The 12,525-nt window shown below is 40.1% G+C and overlaps 1 protein-coding gene across 6 annotated transcripts in view; it reads right to left on the bottom strand.

The window, feature by feature from the left end:
• NFKB1 (nuclear factor kappa B subunit 1) overlaps positions 1-12,230 on the bottom strand; it is a 59,022-nt gene extending 46,792 nt beyond the window's left edge. For 2 of the 6 annotated variants that reach the window (XM_053974950.1, XM_053974952.1), the window contains exons 1-2: positions 12,138-12,230; positions 726-778 (exon numbers count right to left, since the gene is read on the bottom strand). In XM_053974950.1, coding sequence (XP_053830925.1) covers positions 726-770 — 45 coding nt within the window. In that variant the 5' untranslated portion in view covers positions 771-778; positions 12,138-12,230. Of the gene's footprint in view, positions 1-725; positions 779-8,605; positions 8,659-11,267; positions 11,901-12,137 lie in introns of those variants that run through there. The other 4 variants (XM_053974948.1, XM_053974949.1, XM_053974946.1 and 1 more) reach the window with 3 other exon arrangements.
• Between the last annotated feature and the right edge of the window lie 295 nt (positions 12,231-12,525).

Here is a 12,525-nt window from a genome sequence, read left to right as displayed (position 1 = left end):
ACTATATTTCTTATGTAAATACATTTACAAGCTCTAATGAGAGAAAACAGTACATCCAGGTTAAAGTTGGTTTGGTTTTTTTCCTTAACACTGATATGTCTGAACTTACTGTAATTGTTGTCAGGTATAAATCTATCTTTTTCCAAAGTGGAGCAAGCATAAAAGAGAAAATAGCTCCTTTTTGAAAATTAAGGTGAGTAGAAATGACCTGTTCTTCACTTAAAACTTTTCACCCACGCACCATTCTCACAGCTCAAGTAATTTATGGAAAGATTTAAGAAGATCAGGAAGAGCTAGGCCTATGGATCTGTGTGAGTGACGGAACGTTTTAGTCATCACTGTTAATGCACACATCACAAAAATTTACACAAAAGGGCCTTTTAGGACATAAGGGGTTTTATTTTCAGAAATACTCCAATGTCCACTACAGAAGAAATTCCAGAACAGGTGTCACAGGCATGCAGGGCACAAAAATAAGGTTTTTTTTCAACTGCTTAATTCAGCAGGCCTAGCTTTCCTTCTCATTTCAGCCATTTAACCAGTGGCAAGGCACTTTACAGGTCACATAAAAGCAGCTCAGGGAAAAAAGTCCTGATTTCTGCCAATGCAGAATGATTTTCTATATCCATATTAAGTCTAGGAAATGACAAGACAATATGAGAGAAGGCCTAAACAGACAGCTAGAAGAGGATACAGGCATACTGAAAACACAGAAATTCACTTACTTGGGGATCAGATACTCCCATAATATAGGAATCTTCTGCTGCCATTTTAAGTCCTGAAACACAAAAACATGATTAGAACTCCCTTTTTTTTTCCAATGTAGAGCAAAAGAGAAGCCTGGAAAGCATTCAGAGTTAAAAGCCCAATCTCTGACACTTTTTATTTTACTTATAACATTAATGATTTCTAAAATACTTCCAAAATTCCTCAGAATTTGGAAGGGACAATGTAAGGACAAGATAGGCTACAGCTAGGATTTTCCATTGCCTATTGCCAAGAAATTAAAAATTACAGTCAAAGTCCAGAAGTAAAAATTTCTTAAAATCAGAAATTGTTTCTGTCTTTGCTCTGACTATTCTGCCATTAGACTTTAGGCAACATCATTACCATAGAAACAGCAGAACTCTTTCTTTTTTATACAATAAAAAGAACATTATGAGCATTCCTGAATGAACCCTATGAAGTTTCCCTTTTCTTTTGAAGTATTACTAAATGCAAATAAAGATGCCAAAGAAAGAACAGACAGTATTAAAAAAAAAAAAAATAAAACCAGGAATCTATTATTGACTAATTTTGGACCTTTATTTCCAGGGGCCCACAAGTGCTTAGCACATACAATAACTCTGTGCTGACAATGACAATTGTGGATGCACAGCATCCATCACAACTCTTTCTCACAGGTCTACATGTGAATTCTGGACACTGGAAAAGTTTGCTTGGTTGATTTTACTGGGACCAGTAGTGGGCCAGTAGCAGAACCTGTGACTTTTCTGAGGAATTTATTAGGTCTATTAGAAGATATTAATGTTAGTGTTATTTCCTTTCATGTAGATATTACTAAAATAACTACAATTTCACCTATGCTGAGCTCACTAAATAAGGCTCTCCAAGGGAGTATCTGAAAATAACAGTAGGACTATTTCAAGAGACTCATGTCTACATTCAACAGACACTAAATAAAGTTAATAACTAACAGAAGACAGAAACACGTCATTGGCCCTCATATTCCACCACAGTGAACATGAGCCATGTTTGCCAGCAAAGAGAACTGTGAAAACCTACTGCACTGTCAAAGAGAGGTGCAAGAGATCAGTAAGTCATCAAAGAAAAACTGAGTCACCATGTACCTTCTACAGGAACTAGAAATGCAATTAACAAAAGGAAAATTGGAATACTTAAGTACTTCATCTTGATGGAGGCTCAACTCTGCTTGTTAACAATCTCCAAAGACAACACAGTCACCCATTCCCCACAAAGTAGAAAATGTAAATAAAAATAAAATGGAGAAATAGGAGACACTTCATTCAGAGATGACTTCAATGAAAAAGGTGTTTATGTGGGTACAACTGTTTTTTAACCTAGAAAATAAAAGTACCCAACTGACTGTAAATCAATTTTAGAAATATTTACAGGGCAATATTTATTTGTAGTATTTGTGCAAATAACAAATAACTGGTCATAAGATTTCAGCCAAAAACTAATAATAGATATAACAAGCAGGCAATGTCACCAATGCTGTACTTCATCACCTAATACAACAGGATTTCAGCAAGATAAAAAACCACCAGTCAATCACATTAGCTCATAGGCACATTCCACAAAGCATTATTTTCATCAACCATTTGCCATTGTTATTATTCATCTTTATGGAAAAAGTCAATATACAAAGCATGATAAAACCTTCAGGATACCACAAAATTTACTAAGATGTTTTTATTTGACTTCTGTTCTGTAGAAAAAATATAAATAACATTATCACCAACTGACAAGTTACTTAAATCACTGAAATAACTTGTAACATTTTTTGTCAAACACTTCTTACTGGAAGGTGTAGATATGACAGAAAAGAATCTGAGGACCAGATTCTTTTAATAAAGATAAATAAGCCAGTTTATTTTACAAAGTGTCAGAAAATACCCACCCTCTTGTTACACCCTGATTAGGTAACTGTGCAAATGCCAGGTTTCTTCTGCATAAATAGAATAAAAAACTAGCTCTAAAAATCTTGTTTTGTGATGTCTTCTATTTAAACACTTACAATTTCATCCATCACATATGCAAAATAGTGTTCCAAAATCCTGAAGTTTCCAGATGACATGGTAAACATGCTTGTTCAGAAAAATAAAATATTCTGAGGAGCTAAAATGAATGGCATCTGCCCATTTGCCTGTTTGCTCAATGTATACTTTGCCAAACTTTCAAACAAAGCATCTCACAGCTTCTTCTGTAAGCCACAGGATAAATGTAATAGTAGGTTCTATTTGCTTTGTCCTATTCTAGTTCCTCAGGCTGCACCCCTCTCCCTCCAGCAGAACTCTGAGGCAAAGGTCAGTGTCTTCACACCTGCCACACTTCTGGTCACATCTACACTTCCACAACACATGACTTTCCAACAAAGTGGAAAAATAGTGCAGTGGTATTACTTCTGAAAACTTTTCATTTAAAGTGTTTTTATGTAAAAATTAGAACCCATTTAGGAAAAAAAAAATTAGGGTTCTATGTCCATTTGAATCAGTCCTTCAGTTTCACCTTTTGAAAACAGTAATTTCTGGCTGATGCAGTAAACAATGTCATGACACCAAAACAGCAGCCTTTAAAGACGTTCCCCCTGCAGTGCTACGTTCAGCTCTGGGCTCTTCAGCACCAGGAACACATGGGCCTGCTGGAGCAAGCCCAGAGGAGGCCATGAAGATGCTCAGAGTGCTGGAGCACCTCTCCTGCAGACAGGCTGGGAGAGCTGGGGCTGTTCAGCCTGGAGAAGAGAAGGCTTCAGGGGAACTTTAAAGCACCTTCCAGTACTTGAAGAGGGCCTCCAGGAGAGCTGGAGAGGGACTTTTCAAAAGGACCTGCAGGGACAGGATGAGGCGGAATGACTTTAGACTGACAAAAGGTGGGATTAGATGGGATATAAGGAAGAAATCCTTCACTGTGAGGGTGGCGAGGCGCTGGAATGGGTTGCCCAGAGAAGCTGTGGCTGCCCTGCGCCTGGAAGTGTCAGGTTGGATGGGGCTTGGAACAATTTGGAAAACTTATGGTAGTGGAAGGTGTCTCCACCCAGGCAATGTGGGGGGGTTGGGACTAGAAGATCTTTGAGGTCCCTTCCAACCCAAACTACTACATTATTCTATGAACATGACACTTGGAAGCAGCAAGGTAACGACTGACATACCACCCAGTCAGCTGTAGGTAGGTACTAATGAATGCCTAACCAGGTATTAAACACAACCTCTCTCGCATTGTAAGTGCAGATGCCTCTTACTTGAGATCTTTCGTGTTCAGGACAGCTGCACTGCTTGGGGAAGGGTTAAAGACATTCTCTCTGGCCTGAACGTTAAGCCAGTGTATTATGAACAGATTATAATTTAGATGTGCAAACATACATCTTTGTGTATGTAAACTCACACCGAATTGCCTTATCAGGGCCTGGACAAAGATTAACCCAGCTGTTTAAAATAACCCTTCTAAATGACTGAAAACACTCAGTTTCACTATGTTTTGTCCTCTCCAAAGCCAAACAGGTAACAAGTGTTCTGGGAGCCCTACCTTCAAATAACCATTTGTTTCGCTAGGATTTATTAAGTTCACAAATCCGTACACTTCCTCTTACATGAAAATTGATGCAAATCCACAGAGTCAGTAACATGATCAAAACCCCAAAAAGACACAGAAAAATAGACCCTAGCTCTACCTGTGTGACCTTTAATTGGCTTCTTCCCTTACTGCTCTAGTTTCTAAGCACCTTTCTCATTTGCATCAGGTGGTAAGATTAGCATCTACCTCGAGTAGCTTTGTTCATTCTCTCATTACATGAGCTGTATTATGGGTCAGAGATTGCCACCTCACTCATTTGAAGATGACCAGATTAAAATGGCTTTGTGGAAGTTCATGTTATTATAGATGCCTTTTTCCTGCATAAGCTCCAATTCCCACAAATTGTACTGCAAACTAGAATCTACAATACAAAAATACCCCAACACCTGCAGACCACAATCAACCACAGCAGTCTCCACCCTGGAGACTGAAGTTTTTCAGATAATGGGGCACAGGAAGCTAGACATTTCAATTCACAGTATTTATAAGTGTGAAAATTCAAAGGTCAGTGAAGAAACTTCATTTAGCTCCTAGTGCAACAGGAAAACATAAAATCCAGCTAAACTTGCCCAAACCCACACAATTATACCTTCTGAGAGTAAGTGTGGGATGTGTGCATGCATGTGCATACATATTCCTTTCTCCTCACAGGAGGTCAATTGCCATTGTGAAAAAGGTTTAAATAGAGAGAAAAAGAGAAAAAACCTAGGAAGCCATGTACACACATACAGGAGATGAGTGTTGCACCAAACAACCAAGCAAACCTAATGGCAGGCACTTTGCACCACTGCTCCTCCTTAATAACCAAATGATACAAGGTACAAGTGGCACAGCTGGAAGAACATGATTTATTGTATTCTGAATATTTGTTCTAAAGCTTCAAAAGGAGCAGCCATTTAAAATGAAAACAACATAATTAATGTAGGAACGCTGTAATCCACGAACAAGAATTCTCATTTCTCTTATCTCAATAATTTGATTTCAGAGCTCTTCCCTGTTATTCTCTCACATTCACTGTGTCTGTTTACCTTTTAAAAAGCAAGATAAATTTCCCTACCCAACTGTTTTCAGCCCCACTGATTTTTCAAGGGTACAGATCCTTCCCTTTACTTCTCTTCAACTTTCCAGCCTGAATTTTAAGCATGAGGTGAACCCTTGTTCTCTTTGAAACCAGTATCCAAGGCAATCCCTAAAAACTTGGAATGGGACTTCTCCCTACTACCTTTCTGCAGACAAACATGATCTTTATCACCCAGTTCATTGCACCTGAGAACTGAAATTAGTGTGATGGATGTTCTTCCACGAGGAAATTTATTTAAACCATCTCTTACTTTATGATATGTTTTACATCATCCTGTTCTCACATTTCAAGGCTGGGATTCAGAAAGCAAGCCTCACAATGGGAAACTCAAATTCTACACTTCAATCGACTAGATAAGATAAACTGAAAGAACAATTCTTCCTGAAAGTTTTCTAGCAGAGTGCTTTTTCTCTTTAGCTTGGCTTTCACTGGAATTTACCTGTTAAAAATAAACTTCTTTAACACGACACTAAATGAAAGTAATTAAATTCAGTGTGGTTTGCCCTTAGCCTGTTTATTTTGCTTACTAAAAATAGAGAGGAATAAGGATGAAAACGAAGCAAAGATGTGTCTCTTTCATATATTTTAAGTATATTTTTACTACATCAGGGCTATGAAGTGTGGCAGATTATCTCATCACAGAGAACTACATTTTTAGGAACAGCACCAAATTTTCACAATTCCTGTAGCAACTATGAAGTACTGAGGTAGAAACAGCCACTGCTGTATTGTGCAGACAAGACAATGTGTTTTACCTGCTGTTTCTTCCTTAACTTTAGGTGGCAACTATAAATCCTTGAGTCTCAATCTTCCACCTTTTGCAAAACAGAATCTGTATCTGTATAGGGACAATTGTCTCAGAGATTTGCATTTCCCAAACAGAGATGCTGGGAAAAGGTATTGTGCAACAGACTCTTTGGGTTGCTGGGTCAGGGCTGGCAGCAGGACAAGAGCTGCTGAGATGATTTTGGCTGGAAGCCAGAGCAGGATCTGCTCTGACAAAGCAGAGATAGGATCCAAGCTGTTCAGTCTCAACCTTTCACCACTGCAGTCCCTTCAAAGTCAGGATGCTGCCCACCCTTCTCACTGCACAGCCTTTTCACCTTGCTTCTGGCCACCTCTCCACTTCAACCAGCACTTCATTTCTCTTGGAACCCAGTCATTCTGCCCAGAGTGCCAGAAGTACAGCTCCAGAGCACAACACCTTTAATTCAAAGTAAGAGACGATAAACAGCTAATGTATTCTATAATATACAAAGTAAACAGAACTCAAATATGAAGGGAACATCAGCACACTTTCACCCACAATATTGGCATAGATGTCTTTAGGACAAATACGAAAGAAAAATATGTTCAAAAACACAAGAAGCGTTTGTTAATTCGCTCATGTTGACACAAAGCCACATCTATTATGTTATTTTGAAGGGATTTTAAGACCGTAATTAAATAGATTTAAAATTTGCCCTTAAATGCCAAAATGTTTACCACTATTTCTTCTCCCAGCTATGACTTCAATACCTGGGGAAGTAGGGAGCTGTTTTAAGGAACCAACACTTAATTTTTGCAAAAGCGGCATAAGGATGTTTTTCACATTCCTTCTGGCACTTCAAAGATGTGTAATCTCTCAATAGAGATTTCAGTGCAATTTGTCAGTACGCAAGTGCAAAAAAGTTTGTGAGAGAGACATTTTGATCAAAGATTCTAATTTCCTCTGCAGAGTCTTTGTCATCCACACACTGTTGCAGCTGCAGTAACACTACATAACCCTAAATGACACTGTTTGTTTTTCTAATGTAACAACCCAAATTGCCTCCTCTTGTGACTAATTAAGCCTGCTTATTATTTCCTGTTGGGTGGGACCTGACAGTTGTGTTTATGTATTTTTGAAATTTTTAAATTGCTGAAGTTAAAATTTTCAAGTATTTTCAGTCATGAGCAGATGCATTACTTGACAACAGTATAAAAACTACAGAATATTTTGGAAATTAAATCAATCACAAGTACTTGAGATTTCATAAGTGTGGTGCTCTAAATCAGAATTGTTGGGTGCATAATTATTTTATGAAATCTAGAACCAAATTTATTACAGCATGTAACAACTAAATCTGAAGAAAAAAAAAATCACAGCATAAGAAAATTTCCTTGGCAAAGAGTAACTGGACTACCTAAAAGATATTCTAAAAACTATGTTTGCAAACAGGATTTTTGTTTTATTCCTTTCCCAAGTATCAAAGTAGTGAACTAATATGTCAAGAGGAAATACTAAAATGTCATAAACATACAAACTGTTTTTTCATTATATTGTAGGAATAAAGTTAGAATGTTTTTGTTAAAACACATTCAAAGCAACTTAAACCAAAGGAATAAACAGTATTCAAATATATGGCAAACATATTCTGGTACATGTACATTGCTAAGTAGAAGTAAAAATACTGAGGTTCAACACAGAAAAACAGCTGTAGTAACTACATTGCATTTTAGCCATGTGGGGTGCTAATGTTACTTGAACTTCTGAATATGATGTTAATATGCTGTTACTTTTTCCTCCTGATTAAGATCAATCACTGAATGTTCTTTGCAAATAGCTCTAGCTCATATAAAGGCTGTTCATCAAAGTCAAATTTTAACTCAAGAAGCCACACACACCCATTTCATAAGCCTGAAGTGTTATGAATCATTAATATTAGGCTGCAAACCTTTCCCTTGTTTTATTTCTTTTGGCAGGGGTAGGGGGGGCACGGAAAGAACAGTGTTTCTGAGAAGCCAAGCAGCATGTAACCACCAGCTGCAGAAGTTCAGCTCACACAAGGTTTGCTGTATCACCAGGTACACAGGCTCGGGGCTCCTACTGAAGACACAGTCCCACACTTAATGAACAGAAAACAGCCAGAGCTGTTACCACTGCAATCACAAAGGTGAACTGAGGGATTCTCAGTGTCTTTTTGGTTCTGAATAGTTACTGAAGTCATAATGTGACAGAATCAATCGCTTAAATAGCAGCACTAAGAGGACCCAAACAGGTAGAGCTGAGTCCAGGACCATCACAGCCATAGCCAGTTTTCAAATCTACAGATGCAAAGTAGCTAACTAAGGTTTAATTTTTTGCTTTTTCCAAAGAAATTATAAAACTCCTGCATTCTCAGTGTTGTACAGTAACCTATGACACAACAAAACTCACTTGGATTAAACTAATAAGACCAAAAAACCCACCTGCTTCCTTTGTTTATACTTTGTGTGCTAAAATCTGTCCATGTTTAGGCAGATGGAAACAGGACCTCTAGAAGAAACAAAAAAAATAAAGCCAAACCCAAGCAGAAAACCCTCAAACAAACCCAAACCACACAACTTAGACCTACTTTGCTCTTGACCTGTCGACAGTTTGCTTGGAGGACACAATGAAACATGGGGGCATTTCAGCTGAGTATTTTAAATGAAGGGAAAAATAAATGTGCATCTATTTCTCACTGCTTTTCAAAAGAACACAGAAGATGAAAGGGGGAAATAATGCTTGGAGTAGCAGTAGAAGCTTCCTCCCCACACATGATCTGTCAGCTCCACCTAAATGCTAAACAAAGGATTTTACCTTGAGACCACAGTAACTTGAAATATCTTTTAAGGCCTTACTTTTGAAACTGTCAACAGTGCCTCATCAAAATACATGTTTAAATGAAAGCACTGAAGAAGATTCACCGAATTATTTCTGTGCTCAAAGTTAGATGCAAACTTAGTGCCTGACTGACCTAAGGGCACAGTTAATGACAACCATAATTATGATCTTATCAACACAGAACTTCATAAAAGGTTCACAGCTTATTTAAAGGACATCAAATTACAACTTCCACTTCTAAAATACCTCTGTAAGAGCTAAAAGTGACCAAAACCAGGAATTGCTTTTTTCATTACCTACCTGAAACATTCATTATCTTCTCTTTGTTTTATAATAGCTGTGTTATTTTGTCAAAGAACCGAAAGAAAGCTATCAGTATGTTGAAAGAAAAGATTTTTAACTAACTGTAGAGCTTTCATTAGTTGCTTACATAAACAAGCAACAATTTTCTTTATGACTGATACTTTTGTACTTAGAGTTGGCAAACACAGCACTGAAAGGTGAAAATATTTCAGCAAGTACCGTTTGGAGCAATCTGTGAAAACATGGGAGAATTAACCAGCATCTCTGAGGACCACAGGTGAATTTTCTCAACACTAGCTATATCAAAAAGCCAACTGTAAGTTAGTAAAACATATATTTTCTTTCACTGTATCTTTGCAACTTCAAAAATGAACGTCTACGTTGCATTACAAGCACCTCTGATAGTTAAGACTCACAGGCCTTCAAACTTAGTTCCTGTCCTTCCAGAGTCTGAAATATGCACAATAATATGAATTTCTAACTGAACGTATTTCTGGAGTTCGCATGTATTCATGAGAAAGTGGCATGGTAAGGTTTTGGAAAAGGCAACAATGAAAAGGAACCTCAAAAATCTATTAATTAGCAAATTTATGTCAATGATATTTATTTGTAGGTATCTATTATTGAAGTCACATAATGCCACCTCAAGGAAAAAAGTAAATTTATTATTTAATTTTTAGAAGTAAAATTTTAATGTAAACTTGCATTTATTATTTAAATTAATTTTCAAAAGTAAAATACGTAGTAACAGAGAAGTAACCAGCACTGCTATTTTTCAACAAATGAAGTAGGAAATCTTCAAACGTGCACCTAAATGAAACACCAGTGTCTGCTTTCCACCCTCTCTCCCTCTTACTCCTTTTCTCTGTCCCAGCACTTTTATCCAGCAAACTTTTCTGATTTCAAAATAAATACTATGAAAACATTACCAAGGTGTTGCCGGAAGAAAGTGAATACAGATAGGAAGTTTATCTGTTACAAAACTGTTTTTTAAAAGCACACAACACAATGCAAAGTAATATAAAGCTGCTCTGTTTTATAATCTTAACTCAAAATGTATTCATTTCTTGCATGAGAAAATAACTACATTTTTTGATGACTCTACCACTGACTAACATTTCTTTCTTTATAAAAGGGACAAAGGGTGGAAAGAAAGCTTTTTCCTTTCTATTTCGTATTTCAAATTAAGTTCTTTAACATATCTTGCACAGATTTCAGTGCTGAGATTCCCTGAAATCTCCATGCACTGTGACACATCCTGACAATAGTATTTCAGCGTAACCATAAGTTAAATTCTCGGGCCAGGGAAAATTACAGAACAGAGCATCTGTTTCTGGATGGTTACAGGCTACTTTTTTCTCTTTCATTTTCTCATAAACTGTAGTCATTTCTGTAGATTACAAAACATTGCAGACAGGATGCTATCTTAGAATGACGTCTTGGTTAACGCTTTCCTAGAACGGGCAGCTACTTTCTTTCATGATAGAACACAAGTGCTTTGACTGAAATACTATTTCGAAAGTTGATACTACACAGTCCACAGCAGAGAGACTCCAGATGTCAATAAAATCGAAGTGCTCTATTTTCAACCCTGTTCTGTGAGCTTGACAGTGCTGGTGGTAGCACCCTGCAGCATGTAAGGCACAAGGCAATACAGCAAAGAATTCATCCACTTTTCTCTGTGAACAGAGTAACTGAAAAAAGGACTCTGAAGCCCAGAACATGCCAAATATAATCAGCATTTTAAAACCATTTTAAAAAAATCATTATAACAATAATCTGTATTTCCTTTAAAATGTTATTCTTAAGCAAAGATTTTGAGCATTTTAAGACAGGAAGTTGAAATGCAGCAGATGATCCCTTGCCTCCAAAGTCTTATTCCCCAAATGCTCACAGGTACTGAAATTTACTTATTTTGAAAATACGCAGCAGTACACATGATAATGGCCCAAGAGCACATACCTCATGTCACAGAAACAATACTCCGATTCACGTTCATGTAAAATAAGTCAGTAGCGCTTCTTCACCAAAGTTACCATCAAAGCAGAAAGCACCAAGAGATGAAAAAATAATTGTGATGATGAGAAGTTCGATAGTCTTGGCTTTCAAGGTCAAATGTAAGCGAGCAATCAGTGCAGTAATACTCCCCGTCGCGACGAGAACTTTTCGGTTTCACCACTTGCAACTTTAAAAACCTCACAATTTCGTACCTCCTAATACAGTCTGCGGCACTCTCGGGCAGCACCCAAGACGAGGTCACCCAGAGCTGCCAGGATCAGCCCACGTTTTCGTGGTGACCACCTGCACTCCCGAGCCCGGCCGGCGACTGTGCCCCGGCCGCGTCTCCGGTTCAGCACGTACGTGTGTCACCTTCGAAACCAAAAGCGACAAAAGCAGCACCTCCTTTGCCTACGAGCACCCGCTACGCGAGCAGCAGAAGCTGGGCTTGCAAATTTTTTTCACTTTACTGTCGCGGACACCGATTCGCTCGCCAGGAAGAGCCCGGTAACACAGCAGCAGCAAAGCCGGCATCCCGGGCTGGCTGCAGGCGAGAGACGCGGCAATCCTCCCGGCACTCTAGCGGGAGCTCCGCGCCCGTCACAGGCGCGGGGCTGGACCAGGCGCAGCCTCCCGCGGCAAACCTGCGCTCCGGGGGCTGCGGAGCTCCGGGAGCTGCCGCGCTGTCCCAGCCCAGCCCAGCCCAGCGAAATGCCCGCTCCCGCCGCTGCGGGACAGAGGGAGCGCAGCCAGGCGGGCGCCGCGGGGTGAGGACGCGGAGACAGGGGAGAAAGAAGGCAGCGAGCGGCGGGCCAGGGGCCGCCTGGGGCTCACCGGAGCAGAGCTGGCGGCGCCTCCTCCTCGTCGTGCCGTGCCGCCCGCGGTCCCTCAGCGCCGCGCCATGTAACCCGGCGTGCCGCCTCCCGGCTCCGCGCGGACTTTCCCCCTCCTTCCCGCCCGCCCCACCGGCGAGGGCACCCGCCCGGCACCGGCCTGCGCAGCCTCCGCCCCTGCCCCCGGCCCGCTGCACTTCCTGGCTGGAAATTCCCGCTGACGCTCCGGCAGCGCGGAGGGCCGCGCGGGCGGGGCGGGGCGGCAGCGGCGGCCGGCGGGGCAGGAGGAGGCGCGGCCGCGGCGCCCCGGGCGCGCTCCCGCGGAGAAGGAGCCGGAGAGCGCTCGCCCCCAAGCCATCCGCTGGCCACGAAATCCTTGAGCCGGGGAC

This window comes from Vidua macroura, chromosome 4, assembly GCF_024509145.1.
Source record: "Vidua macroura isolate BioBank_ID:100142 chromosome 4, ASM2450914v1, whole genome shotgun sequence".
Classification (NCBI taxonomy): domain Eukaryota; kingdom Metazoa; phylum Chordata; class Aves; order Passeriformes; family Viduidae; genus Vidua; species Vidua macroura.
Note: the sequence above shows the minus strand (reverse complement) of the source record. Positions and strands in the feature narration are given on the sequence as shown.